Source organism: Rhipicephalus microplus, chromosome 1 (assembly GCF_043290135.1).
Source record: "Rhipicephalus microplus isolate Deutch F79 chromosome 1, USDA_Rmic, whole genome shotgun sequence".
Classification (NCBI taxonomy): domain Eukaryota; kingdom Metazoa; phylum Arthropoda; class Arachnida; order Ixodida; family Ixodidae; genus Rhipicephalus; species Rhipicephalus microplus.
The window spans coordinates 277,436,880-277,450,638 of NC_134700.1; the positions used below are offsets into that span (position 1 = coordinate 277,436,880).

Below are 13,759 nucleotides of genomic sequence, written 5' to 3' on the forward strand. Positions count from 1 at the left end.
ATGACGTTGAAGAAGATGATGATGAGTGTTTTGTTATTTATTCACAGACCAAAAGTTGACGTAATCTGCAAGCGACAAAACATCATTAATATTTTCAAACTAAAGTACTATTTTTTATGTTCACGGAAGTTTAGAGGGATGGGTTTTTAACCGCTGTTTTTGTGAGCGAATGTTACGATTGCGCATTAGGTGAATGATTTAGAGAAAGATTGCTTACGTCTGGCAACAAGAGCGTTATATAAACGTTTTTTCTCGCGTCAGTCGTTCTTTCATCGTGTTTAGCTAAGGGTGGTGCGTCTGCAGAGCAAATTGTCAAGATGGTGCAGAGGAAGGCAAGTTTTTCTCGGTATTAAAATACGCTGAAAGTGCTGCAGGAATGTTGTTTTAGCAGAATAGTAAGTGTTATTTTTTCGTGGTTTTTTTAGATCAAAGGAAAGAAGGGCAAAAAGAAGATCGCAGCAGCCCCGCTGTCTGTGAAGAAGCCCGAACAGAAGAAAGTGACGAACCCGCTTTTTGAAAAGCGTCCTAGAAATTTCAGCATCGGTGAGTCACTTGCTAGAATGCCTGTGGCATACGGCCTATGATGCCTCGTGGAGACCACGAGTCCCCATTTGCTCGATGGTATGAGGCTAGGCCCTAGCCGGCGTCTCAGGTATGGACGAATGTTCTTTCTTACGTTAGATATGAGCATTGTCTGTCGAGTACGACTGTACTAAAATTGCATTGTATCCTTTGTCGTGTAGCTCACACGTTCTCTATTTGAACTACACGAATGGTATTGTGGCACGTCGTTGGCCTGGCGAATACATGCACGTGGCGATTCGATTCAGGCGCCTGACGAGCGCTAATTGGCTCGTATAAAAGGTTTAGTTTGAGAATGTGATACGTGGTTGATTGCGAGTAATTTTGATAGCCGTTGTTGCTTGGCAAAGATGCCGGTTGAGAAAATGGTGTCGCAGTTCCAAGTGGGCGCCCACGTGCGCGTTAGCCCTAAAACTCTTCTGGACAGCGGCAGGATGTGCTCTTTGCTCCAATCGTCATACGGGTGCACCGACTCAGTTTAAATTTAAAAGGAGCGGGACGCGTAATAATGTATTTTTTAAACTGTATTATCGCGAAGCTAATCAGCACGCAGATCCAGTGGTATCATTTGCATGAGAAATTGTTCTTCCGCAAACTTAACGCTAACGATTCGTTTTCTGTATGGCACCCACATTTCGCATGTGGTTTGAGTGTCTTGTGAAATAGGCCTACAGGTCTTAAAATCTGCATGTACGACTGCTACCTCGGCTTGTTGGTAAACTAGTAGCGTTTGGCGTGAGCCTCGTTTTAATTAATGTGTACCGCTTGCAGGCCAGGATATCCAGCCAAAGCGTGATCTGACCCGGTTCGTGAAATGGCCCAAGTATGTGCGCATTCAACGCCAGAGGGCAATCCTGTACCAGCGCATCAAGGTTCCACCTCCCATCAACCAGTTCACTCAGTGCTTGGACAGGCAAACAGGTTTGTTTACTGCTATTTTTACTTTTCAAGAGTAGTTTGCAATGATGTTTTTATGAATTTCTTCAACCAAATTATTGTTGCCGGAAAACTTGTGTCTGAGCTTGCACTCAATGTACTAGTGCCGCCTTCGCTATTGTCACTGGACTCATCGTTGCACTCAACTTTTCAGCTACCAACTTGTTCAAGCTCCTGGACAAGTACAAGCCAGAGTCAAAGGCAGCGAAGAAGCAGAGGCTGCTTCAACGGGCTGAGCAAAAGGCCAAGGGAAAGGAAGATGTCCCCACCAAGCGTCTTCCTGTGGTTCGCCAGGGTACCAACACCGTGACTTCCCTGGTTGAGCAAAAGAAAGCCCAGCTTGTAGTTATTGCTAATGATGTAGATCCCATTGAGCTGGTACTGTTTCTGCCAGCCCTGTGCCGGAAAATGGGTGTTCCTTACTGCATCGTGAAGAACAAGTCTCGACTGGGGCGTGTCGTTCGGCGCAAGACTTGTACCTGCTTGGCTCTGGCACAGACCAATCCGTGAGTGGCTTTGTCTGACGCAGTATGACTTATTCTACCGGGATGAACTCATATTATTGCCTGAATAGCATTGAAGGTTACAATATACGAGCTTTTTAACTCTGACCTAGGGTGGTGACTGATAAGAGTGGAGTAGCCACTGTTCTGTTACTTACCCATGCTCTTCTGCGCATTTGCAGTGAGGATCGCTCCAACCTCTCCAAGCTTGTGGAAGCCATCAAGACCAACTTCAACGAGCGCTATGAGGAGATCCGGAAACACTGGGGCGGTGGTGTCATGGGCAACAAGTCTGCTGCTCGTGTGGCCAAGCTTGAAAGGGCACGAGCTAAGGAGCTGGCCCAGAAGGTGGCCTAGCCATCTTACTGTGTCAAATAAAGTGGATTTGCCCTCAGAATTGCAGGTGTTCAGTTGTGGACTCCTTTATTTTTCCTACTTTCAAATATTTGAGTTGTGGATTGTCTCGAGTTCTAATATAGAAAGAAAACAGGTCAGATGTGTGCAAGGTGATCTGCACAGATGCGTCATGCATGCTGGAGGTATTGGATTAGGTTGAAACGGATTGTAGGATTTTATTGAGAACCTAACCAACAAGGGCTTTTTAATAGTTCGGAAAAGAAGCAGTGTCGTTTGTGGACTTCATAACTTTACAAAGTTTGTGGTGGAAGACGTTTACAGTGGCATTGAGTGGAATAACCATTGGGAATGTCCGGTGTATTTAGCGGGGTGGGGCTACAAGCACCCCAGCCTAGGTGACTGCCTGAGGTCCTTGGACACTGGCGGCCTCCAGAAGCATGCCGGACTGCCCACACTTGATCGGCGAGGTCGCGGTTCGAGAGTGGGGACTGCAGCACGCTCCTGGTGCACTCCCACAGCATGAGCAGCGGCGTCGCTCTTGCTCCACACGCTTTGCAGTCGTCGGATGTCTGGGTGTGAAATATTTTCTGAAAAGCTGCTAGCTGGTGCTCTTCGTGCCGTGCCAAATGGACATGTTTTTGGAACTGCAGCCGCGTTGATTACGCCAGCTTTGACGACTTGGCCTACACCCAGTAGTAACTTGAGGCGAATCTATTTTTATTTCAACATAAGTTGAGGGCCATGCAGGCGTAATACAAAAATTGCAACATAACACAACGTACGCAGCGTGAAGATCAACGGGAATCGGAGCGCGCGTCACTGTCGGGTTATGGCAAAGACGAATGGTTAAGCCGCCGAGTGAGGGCAATCGTGGGCAGTGAATGTACAGAATCGTTAAGTTCAACCAACGGTTCGACGTGACGAAAAAATAGCAAACAAATAAAAAATATGAAGATGAGAGATTCTGCAGTGATTGTCTTTATCGGATAAATGCGTTAGGTGGAGCGGTTTGCCCACAGCAGTGAGCAATTGATCCCCCGTTGCAAAGGGGCACCACCACATCATCACCACTTTTGCACTCTGCGGCTGGTTCATATTGAATATGAAGCGCGTATGCGCGTAAAACTGTGTGTGTGTGTATGTTCTCTGGACATACATGCTGACGTACAAAAAGGAAACGCAAGCCATGTTGCTACGCACGCTAGTAGTTTTGGCGTGCCGATACTTCATATGACAAAAAAGTGGTCTGTCGGGTCCACGGTGTCGTGAACGTAGGTGAGTACCATAGAGTTTCATATAAACTCGCAGAGTACATAGGGTTCGTGAGCATGATCGTGAGACATGATCTGCTTGCTTCAGTTGAACCATTAGGAAAAACCGCTTACACGTTTCCGGAGGCACGGCCACGCGACAAAAATAGTTTGATCGAGCAGGCATTCTAGAGTTGTTGTTGTTGTTGTTGTTTCCCTGTAGAAATGGCTCGTACCCAAAGAAGGGGATTGGCCGATTTTAAGGTGAATTTGCCCTAAACTTTCAGCATTGTGTCATTCCTACAATTTTTTTTTGTAACTTAATTTCGATTTGAAATAGCGATATCAAGTTTGCAGGAAAAAAAAATAAGAAAAATTTTGAGACAGCAATTTAGCAAGAAAATCGTTTAGTCGCAGTGATGTATTCTTGAACGGCGAATAAAACATCCCTGTGGCTGAAACCCAGTGTAGAGGCTCCAAATGAAAGAAGATCAGGCTGTGATAGTTGCAAGCCCAGTCTTTGAAGAGGTGGTGCTAGTATGCTTTGCCTGAATAAATCGAAACGGCGACAATGTAATAAAAAATGACTGATCGTTTCCTCTTGATTACAGTAAATGCACATAGGGGAATTCAATATGCCTGATCTATGCAAGTAAAAATTGAGGGAGCTAACGCGGCAACGAAATTTCGTGATGACAACTTCCATCATCCTTGATTTAGTCAGTTCACTGCGCCAGGGAAATAACAAGTGTTTGTACTCTGGAGAAGCCGTCAGTGCAGGGTCAGATAAATTTTGCCTGATTTTAAGTGTGCGAAATCGCGCCACCGTAATGTATACTGTATGGGGGAAAATAGGAATAATTTTAGATTCACTTCTACAACTCGCAGCGACCTCGTCTTCGAGATCAGTTTTTAGAAAAAAAAATTGCTGCAGTTTTTTTTTAACAAAAGAAAACTAACTTTTGTCGTGATATGAGATGGTGGCCTCTGTTGCAACTGGGTGAAAATTTAAAAACTCAGCGTTTGTAAATACCTTAGTAAAAACAATAAAAACGGCACGCCATAGGGTTTTATTTCTGATCTCGGAGGCGTGTAATTTCTGTAAATATTACCGCGTGCCTTATTTTGTACCATTAACCCTTCAGCTTAGGATCTAGTTCCGGTCCTGCGTAAACATTTCCCTTCTCTTTTCATTTGTTGCATTTGTCTCGTTTGTTTGGATCTCATGGCGAACGCCTTGGGACGATTAACGCAGCCGAGCGCTGTTGCTGTCTAAAAGAACGCATGCCAGCTGTGTCCACGCCAGTATTACATTCCTGCCCCTCTTCGATTGCGGTTGTGCTTCGCGGTGTGGAAAACGCCTCGAGCTTCTGCATCGTCCGTGGTGGTGTCGTCGCGACGGAGTGTTGTGTTGTGGTAGTTGTGGATTGACCCCGCGCTACCACGAAGGAGGTGAATTTGTTTTGCTTTCGCTTCCCGTGTCATACCGTCTCGTGTCGCTTCGCCGTTGCCGCAGCTGTCGAGGCAAACGCTTGATTGAAAAGGGGAAACTCGTGACATTGAGGTCTCGTTTCGGAGTTCTCGGATCGTGCAACAAGTAGGCAAAGTGCGGGGAAGCACAACCACTTGCTTCGTTGCGGGCGTCGCCGGAAAAGAATATGTTTGGGTTACTCGGTGTACTTTGGTTTCACCCGCCTAATCCCTGTAACGGAGGTCGTATCGGTGATTATCAAGATTTGCCGTATCGCTTTCGTGTGTCGCTTGGCGTTGAACGCGCAGCTGTCCGTCGCAGATGAATCACGTTTCCAAGTCGTGCGTGCGCTTTGCATGTCTTAATCGACTGGACAGTCGTTCTTTCGCCTTGCTTCGGACGCTTGACCACTGCGGAATCGCAGTAGCCTCTATCGCTGCACGATTCGAATCGTCCTGTGAACGGAAAAGTGGGCAAAATAGAAAGTGGAGCGTTCGTGCGTGTTCGTCTCGGCGTGTAACCGCGTTGCGCACGCAGAAGGCGGTGTTAACTCTATTCGTGACGCTCGAAAGACGCGTGTCAGAAGCGCTCGGAAAAAAAGGCGAAAAAGAGCGCATTGCCAAGGTTGCGTGAAAAAGGAATTCCGCGACTGCGTCAGTGGGCAACTACGCTGGGCGTGTGAGTGCCAGACTCGAGAAATGATCGCGCTGTTTTTGCAACGTCACGCGTGGAGAGTGAGTAACAAGTCGCTCGGAATACGTTGTCGCAGATGTTACTTTGATACGTTGACATTTCGGGCGTGTGTGTGCAAACGGCAGAGCAGGTTAACAGAGAAATGGCGCCCTATGTGGTGTTATGTTTCATGTCGCTAAAGGCACACAATTTGGCCAACTGGATCCTGCATTTGAACTGATATTTATCATGATGACTTTGCCCTGTCCAGTCTTTGACAACGATTAGTAACACAATGTGTATTGTAGTATCAGCTGTATATTGTATCAAAATTTTCATAATTAGTGTCGTGATTTGCAGGTGTAGATTTTTAGCTATCACGTTGTGGCATTTTGCATATAGCATGCATGCTGTGCATGCTAAAAGGGCCATCGAGTACAACGGCGAAATTTCTCATTCATTCACTCGTCACTTAACTGCCTACACAGAATGGATGCCCTGCTTTGTAACTGCGATGCCCACACAGGCAGTTCTACATTTTGTTCAGAACTATTCAGCTATCTTAGTAGACACATTGGAACGGTCGGCAATGCATAAGTGTGCGGCATTGCTTTAGTGAGCTGTCTTTCAGATGACCCGCCGCAGACGCGACAGCGTGAACAGACATGTTTCCAATTTGTGATTTCATTTTCTTTGTGGTTGACATGTGTGTGTGAGTCATATCAAGCCGTGTACAATAGGTCCAGCTGTTCCGTACATGGGCTCAAGTTTTCCCAGTGTATGTTTTTCTCAAGTGGCACCCGTCATTCCTTTTTGCCAAGAGGAGTGTGTGGGAGAAGGTGTTTGCGGCTCCATGCTTTGCAAAGTCAGCGCAAGCATGATTGAGAAACATCGCAGAAAGCGCATGAACAAGTAGCCTTTTTTCATTTCGCTGATGTCAGCCCTGCTGATTTTCAAGAGTTAGTATAACCTGAATGGAGTGCTCATGACATACTCTCTTCTCTATGACCTCTCACATTTTGGCAGAGTATATGAGGTTACGAACTTGCAACTGCTGACACTTTAGAATGTTTAAATGTTAACAGCTGTTCTTTTGATTATTATAGCGGTATGCATGGCAGCAGCCAGCAAAATCATGGCCGTCATTGCGTACCGATACACATAGTATCACTGCTGTAACAGGAAACAGTACTCAAGACATATTTTATTCTTTGGAGTTGTGTTGCTGTGTTAAGAGATGTGACACTGGCTGCTAATCCCTTTACTTCAAGAATTATTTGTTTGTCATTGAAATCACCTGTTTCTTGTTACACATTATGTGCAACATAAAGCAAGAATAGCAATAAAACACAAGATTCATAATTTAGCAGCCACTAGTAGTGTGAAATCACATTTATCTGTTAGAAAGATGAAAGAAATTTGCTTTCCACATTGGAAAAGCTTTTAGATAAGTAGCCAGGGTATAGCTTAATCATTATCATTTATCTGCTTTACTAACTTGACAAACCAGACACATAAATTCCAAACACATGCTCTGTGTAGGACTTCAACAAAAAAAAATTGTGGAAAGAAGTGATCGACATTTAAAAACCAACGTGACGTTTTCTTCAATTGATAGTATTGCTTTGTTACTTTCTGGCAGCATGATATTGCATCTGTTGTTATGATACAAATGTAAATGTGGAAGAAAAAAAAAAAGCTTTGTGTAAGCGTAGTATTTATTCTATAAAATGAATTTTAAAAAAATATAATACACTTGAGAAGTTCTTTTCAGCACGTAGCCCCCTGTAGGCTGCTAAAATGAATGAGTTTTTTTCGTAACAAGCTATTCAGCAACAAATTTATAAAGGGAGATTAAAATGAAACAATGAATGGGTATAGGTTGATAATTTATGCCCTAAAAACTCTATGTTGTTAATTTCACCATCGCAGGTAAATAGAGAAGAAAATAGGTTATAACAGATTATTAATAGAGGAGGAAATCAAGGTCAATGTTTCGTATTTGAGCTTAACGTCGAAATATCCGCACATGACTTCGTGGATCTTCGTGAATAGAGTTGCACTTGTGTGAAGAATAATTTTTTATTCATGATTTCCGCATATAACCATTCACTTGCTGAACAGAAATGCCATTTTTCAATGTGTTGTAAAAAATCGAAATTCAGGGCCTATTGAAAGTGGCAATTCCTCTTGCTCACTGATATTGCTTTCTTATGATCTCGCACTGACAGATATTTAGTCCTTGAGATAACATTGGCTTGGTGCCATCTGCACTACTGGCTAGGCATGAAAAGAAAGAAAGGAATGAAATGCATTGTCAAATTTTCCTGACTCTTGGTGCACTCTTGAGCTATTGTGGATTCTTACTAAATGGTTTCTTAAATTGGCTTCATTTTGAGGGCAACTTAACTTTAAGCCCACACTTGAAATCAAATGTTGTGATAATTTAACTGATAAATAGCACATAGCTGCCTTTTCATTGCTTAAGGCTACAGTGGATACAAGCACTCCTCTTGTGTTCGCATGAATGAAAAAACAATAAAAGAAGGAAAGAGCAGCTAGAATATGTAGTTACCTATACCATGCAACCCTGCTCGTATATCTTCCACTGCTTGTGTCAAATGGTGGCTGTTGCGGCTTCTGTGCAAAATGAGCAGGCACGGTGTCTACTTGCACTCTCCAGCATGACTCATGCCCTCTGAGCTCTACATTTCATTTTGTCATACGTACACCGACAGCAAGCTGTACCCTGGCACAGTAGTCTGCATTCCGTCTCCACATCTCTCACTTTTTTTTCAAATGCGTGCTTTGCTGTTTCTGACATCTGTTCCTGTGCATTCCTGTACTGTATTCCTCGAGATTATCTCGCATCCACTTTTCGCTCACATAAAAGCAAAGATAAAAAAATTCTGTGTTAACAGTTGGATGAGGTTGCTAAGTCTGAGTCTGGAAGGCTCTAGGCTATATTATGTGTACAAAGAAGGCAGCAGCACGTGCATGCTAGATGCAGTGTATAGTCAGTGGACAGGATGCTTCGTCAACAACTGTCTGCGATTGTGTAAAGTGTAAACATTTTCAAGATCGTTTTGTAATTGTATTATGACTAAACTGACAGCGGTGGTGGGTATGAGAATGTTTGCCGTTAATGACTGTACAGTTTTTAATCTACCGTGTCTCACTAAACTTTCTCACTATTTACATCTGTTCATGTATCACAAGTTCAGAACGCTGAAGGCGTATCCACTTGTTCAAATTTTGATAGAAATGCTTTGTATTTCATGCCACATTGCTTTAGGAAAACTTTGTACTAAATTGAGAAATGAAAAAAAAAAAAAACATCCCTTAGCTGCATATTTGAGAACAGTCATCTCAAAACCAATGTGTGATTCCTGGCATTTTTTTATCAAGGACTGCTGACAGAATCTTTATAAGTTGTGAAATGTGCAAATGCTACCTGACAACCCCTTATTGAAATAATTAATTATTCAAGTTATAATCACAGTAGTAGTGAGAGATCCTGCATGTTGGATGCATATTACATGTGGGAGATCCTGCATGGTTTCAAGGAGGATACACAAAGCAGAAATAGAGATAATATTTGAGACAGGCTTGATTCAGTATGTTTATTGCTTGTTTTAATTTGTTCCATTGTGCTATTGTTTTAGGAAAGCAAGAGTTATTAAATTATCAGTTCTGGCATAGTACAGTGAGTGGTTGACAGTATGAAAATCCAAATATAGTGTCATCATTATCTAAATATTACAATACAGATAGTAAAAAGTGTGCTGCCAACAAAAGATAAGCTTGTTGTGTCTGCTGTGAAACGTCCCAAAACCACCATATAATTATGAGAAACACCGTAGTGGAGGGCTCTGGAGATTTCAACCACCTGGGTTTTTTTAACGTGCACCCAAATCTAAGCACACAAGGCTATAGCATTTTCACCTTCATCAAAAATGCAGCCGCCGCAGCCTGGATTCGATCCCGTGACCTGCGGGTCAGCAGCTGAATACCTTAGCTACTAGACCACCGCGGCGGGGCTTTTTTCATGATTAGCTACTGCTGTTAAAAAAAAAAAAAAAACGGGCAAAACTTTCCTGGCATCATAAAAAGCTAGGATAAAAATGTCAATAATTTTTTGTTGTTGTTGTTAATTTGCTTCAGCTGCATACAAAAACAGGCAGTTCTTGTGTTACAATACTAGTTTTTTCGAATTCACTTTAATTATAGATTTACAGAAATGGACTATGGTATACCTATGTTAATGGTGGCTAAGTTGATTTACATCAATGTAGTATTGTTCAGGAACACTGCGCTTATTTATTGTGTTAATTGCAGCTGCCAAACCTGCCTCCGTTTCATACCAAGTCTTAAACTCCTCTACATCTGTGCAATGTAATTATTCTGTGCCTCTTTGTGGCTCTTGTTCCTTCTTTCAACACTAGTGTCGCCAACAATGCTACTAAGTTGAACGCTCACGTGTGGTTCGGGTAAACTTTGCAGGGGGACATGGGCAAAGCCAGCCGTAGATGATGCGAACTGAAGTATGTGCGAGCAGACCCGAGTGCTGCCAGAGTTTGTGGGCAGCCAGGCAAGCGGGCGCCGCATCGACCCGCTGGACAAAAGCAGCAGCTTGTGGTGGCGGCTAACTGGCCCCAACCGACACGCGGCCACACGCCAAGCCAGCACTGCAGAGGGAGTTTACGCGTCTATCAAACCACTGGCAAAAAGCCTGCCTCATGTAAGTGTTGAGTCGATCACTTTACCTATCCAGAGATCAATCCTAGCTCCTCTCCTTCCGGTAGGAAAAACAACTTCATTAAAGGGAGATAGTGATGATCCAAGAATTGAAAAATATTGTTGCCCATCCAGACAAGTTCGAACTGCAAATGACCAGGAATACTGTGTCTGCACAAATAGTAGACAGGAGTGGTGTAAGAAAAGCCAGAATTTCAATTGTACTGGTTTGCGCAAATGGTCTGTGGCAACATAGAGAAGAGATGTTGATTTCTTAAGGTTAGGTGGTAGTAATATTTCTGGAGAAAAAGCTGCCTAGTTATGGTTATTTAAACTAAGGCACGAAGAATGAGAAGCCGTAAAGGAAGAGTCACATGAATGCGCTGAGCACAGTGATCCAGTAAAAAAATCTCATTGCCAGTGATTCAAGCATAAAAATTTTATTGCCATAATTCTTCAGCGGTGCTTGATAATTCACATTTGTTGATTGGCATGAACGTATGTCCTACCTCACTGCATGCCTCTGTATTTTCTCATTCGCTTTAAGATGCCCCGCAATGCAGGTTGACAAGCCTGCTCCAGAGGAGGGATCTGGTGAGCCTCCGGGAGTCCAGTCTAATGTGCGGCAACAGCAGCGGTCATCAAACGCATCCCTGAACCACGGAAACATCCACTGGCAATCACGTAGCCTGAATGCGTCGCCCAGTGATACGCTGGACTCGCCTGCAGATGCAACGAGTCCGATTTCACGCTCGTGCGAGTCTTTGGATGAGCCCGAGATCGACTACTCGGACAATGAGGAAGCCTCCAGCACCAATGCAGTTAAAGAAACCGCCGAGCCATCATCTTACCACTTTGTGAGTTATTCTTAAGAGTACTCATTCTAGCTACATAGGAATAGATGGGATAAGCCATAGAGCTAAAGAAATATGTGTCGCATACAAAACGTAGTGCTCGTAATCACATACATTGTGACATTGTTCTAGTTTCGCATTGTCTTACTGTCCTGAAGAAGGAAAAGTCATGGCTCATGCCCTTGCTACAGGACTGAGTAATGTGCTAGATATGCACCTCTAGCCACACTTGCGCTTGGTTCCTGGTCAGTGTCGTGTGCCATCTCGTAATAGGCATGACTGTGTACCTTGAAACACTTCACAAATTGGAATTTTGCTTTTAAACGTACACAACTTGCTTAAGTAGTCGAGCACAACTCTTCACGGGGGTATTTAGAGTGTTCAGGGAAAGCTGATTTATTTTGATGTTCATTATGAAAAGTGCAACATAAGTCAAGTAAAGCTATGATAAATTCACCACCTAAACTTTTGTACTATCAGGATAGTTGAAATAACGCATATATATCTTTCTGGCATGTGGCAATCCAGTTAACCGGTGTGGCAAAATGGGCTTGTTGGTTTTTGGTAATGGTGGACTCTGTACAGAAATAGCACAGACATTGGAGGACGGTTAAAAAACACTTAAGAGATCTATAAAGCACTGCATTTTATTCATAACGGATGTTGTCTTGCTTTTATTCTGCAGAGGCGTGAAAGGGACATGCCAATATATGCCAACTTTCCACCGCTGCCTTGCCCTCCAAGCCCACCTCATCCATCACCCGACGAGCAACCGCTGCGTTTTTTGAGCGACCACTGGGCTGAATTCGATGCACGTGGGGTCGGCCGGAAGTTTTATTACAACTTTCACACCGGACAACGCTCGTGGAAGCCTCCCAGGCGCCGAGGGGAGCTACCTACCACTCATGTTAGTACGAGTGCCCAATGTAACGTGATTTCTGTGCTGAGTTATTGAAGCATGCTCACAAAAACACAAGTGAGAAAAAACTATGTTCTATGAACTTGTGATCGTAGGCAAGTGCACAGGGAGCCCCCACCTCCTCCGTACGCACAAACATACATAGAGGGACGGGGGGAGAGAAGTGCAATGATTCTGGTCCACAGATTTGCTGATTCGCGTGTTTTTTAAACTCCAGTTGTGGCTGGTGTAGTTTTTGTTTTTTACAATAATGAAAACCAAGGACTTCTGATGTTGCATTCAAAGATTTATTTCGTTCCCACCTTTATACTGGAAAGCCAGGAACATACGGCAGGCCTCCTTGAGAAGCACAATACTCTTCATTTTCATGTTTGCATTCACTTCAGAGCTTGTTTTCTTTCTGACTCGACCACAGGGGTGAGAGGAGCACCACGATTGCATTGGGCAGACTCAATGGAGAACCCAGCACTTGCTTATTTTTCTATTCTGATTGAACATTTCGTACAACATTTATGAGCATACCAGGGTCACACTTATATGTTTTCCAGGAAAGGGATCGTGCCAGCCTAGCTCCGCAGTCGGTCTCACCGCAGATATCTCAACGCAAGGGCCCCCCGCCTCTTCCACCAGCCAAAAAAAAGCCACCCATCCAAAGCAATCCACTTTCCTCAAGCCAAGACAGTTTGCTGTCATCCAGCCGCGACAGCTTGTTGTCCTCCAGCCGAGAGGACCTTCTGTCCAGCAGCCGAGACAGCCTGTCGCAGTCCTCTTCTACTGGTCATAGCCGTCCTTCTGTAAACCATCCTGGTTCTTCTTCTCTTCCACGAGAGAGCTCTAGTGAGGAGTCCGTGCAGCAAAATGGCAACAGCAAATTCTACTTTGCCCGTGGAAGTCGGCTGGCAATGGCTTACCAGTCAGCGGCAGACAGGGTAAGCCATGCTGTTGGCAGGTGATCGTACAGTTTTGTGCGTAAAATAATAAAGAGACGTTGGACGTTACTGTGCACATGCGCCACTAAAAGGTCCGTTGTGCTAACAAGGGAAGGACCTTCCTGCTTCAAACAACGCTGGGGACTCTTGCCTTGAAGCTCACTTTCTTTTATCTCGCAAATTGTTTTGTAAGGCGAACTTAGTCTCACTTGACCTTTTATGCCCACAAATCAGAAATTCCCGCTTTGTCATTACGCCTGTCATTGTTTCTTGCGATGAGGTAGAAATTGTTGTAGCAGATTGTTCTCTTAGTGACACTGAGTTGAGCATCTTCTGCTGGGACTGATGCTTATGAAATGTCTACTGCATCTTACATAAAGTTAGGTGACATACGTTTGGTTTATAAACTGTAGCACTCCAACATTACCATTTCCCAGCAAATCCAGAATGATTTTAGCCTCACAAAATGATGCAAGCTGTTAACTACAATGATTCCTTCGTCCCCCCCTCCCAATTTTTCCTGTTTCCACTGTAACTTGTGCTTATGTA

At 43.9% G+C, this 13,759-nt stretch overlaps 2 protein-coding genes and 1 non-coding gene across 5 annotated transcripts in view; all 3 read left to right on the forward strand.

The window, feature by feature from the left end:
- The first annotated feature begins 201 nt into the window (after nucleotides 1-201).
- Nucleotides 202-2,418, forward strand: RpL7A (ribosomal protein L7A). The gene is made up of 5 exons (XM_037436187.2): nucleotides 202-332; nucleotides 426-543; nucleotides 1,354-1,503; nucleotides 1,673-2,024; nucleotides 2,204-2,418. The coding sequence occupies exons 1-5, from the start codon at nucleotides 318-320 to the stop codon at nucleotides 2,376-2,378; spliced, it is 810 nt and encodes a 269-aa protein (XP_037292084.1). The 5' UTR covers nucleotides 202-317; the 3' UTR covers nucleotides 2,379-2,418.
- LOC119160189 (small nucleolar RNA SNORD36) lies at nucleotides 2,059-2,135 on the forward strand. The gene has a single exon (XR_005108272.1). It is a non-coding gene; the product is annotated as a small nucleolar RNA SNORD36 (small nucleolar RNA).
- A 2,459-nt stretch (nucleotides 2,419-4,877) lies between the features above and the next one.
- The window catches only part of LOC119188244 (rho GTPase-activating protein 15-like), a 31,983-nt gene continuing 23,101 nt past the window's right edge, over nucleotides 4,878-13,759 (forward strand). Inside the window, exons 1-5 of one of the 3 annotated variants that reach the window (XM_075895503.1) lie at nucleotides 4,878-5,080; nucleotides 10,275-10,512; nucleotides 11,072-11,365; nucleotides 12,048-12,269; nucleotides 12,830-13,210. In XM_075895503.1, the coding sequence (XP_075751618.1) occupies nucleotides 10,318-10,512; nucleotides 11,072-11,365; nucleotides 12,048-12,269; nucleotides 12,830-13,210 (1,092 nt within the window). In that variant the 5' untranslated portion in view covers nucleotides 4,878-5,080; nucleotides 10,275-10,317. Of the gene's footprint in view, nucleotides 5,081-5,813; nucleotides 5,834-10,274; nucleotides 10,513-11,055; nucleotides 11,366-12,047; nucleotides 12,270-12,829; nucleotides 13,211-13,759 lie in introns of those variants that run through there. The other 2 variants (XM_075895515.1, XM_075895506.1) reach the window with 2 other exon arrangements.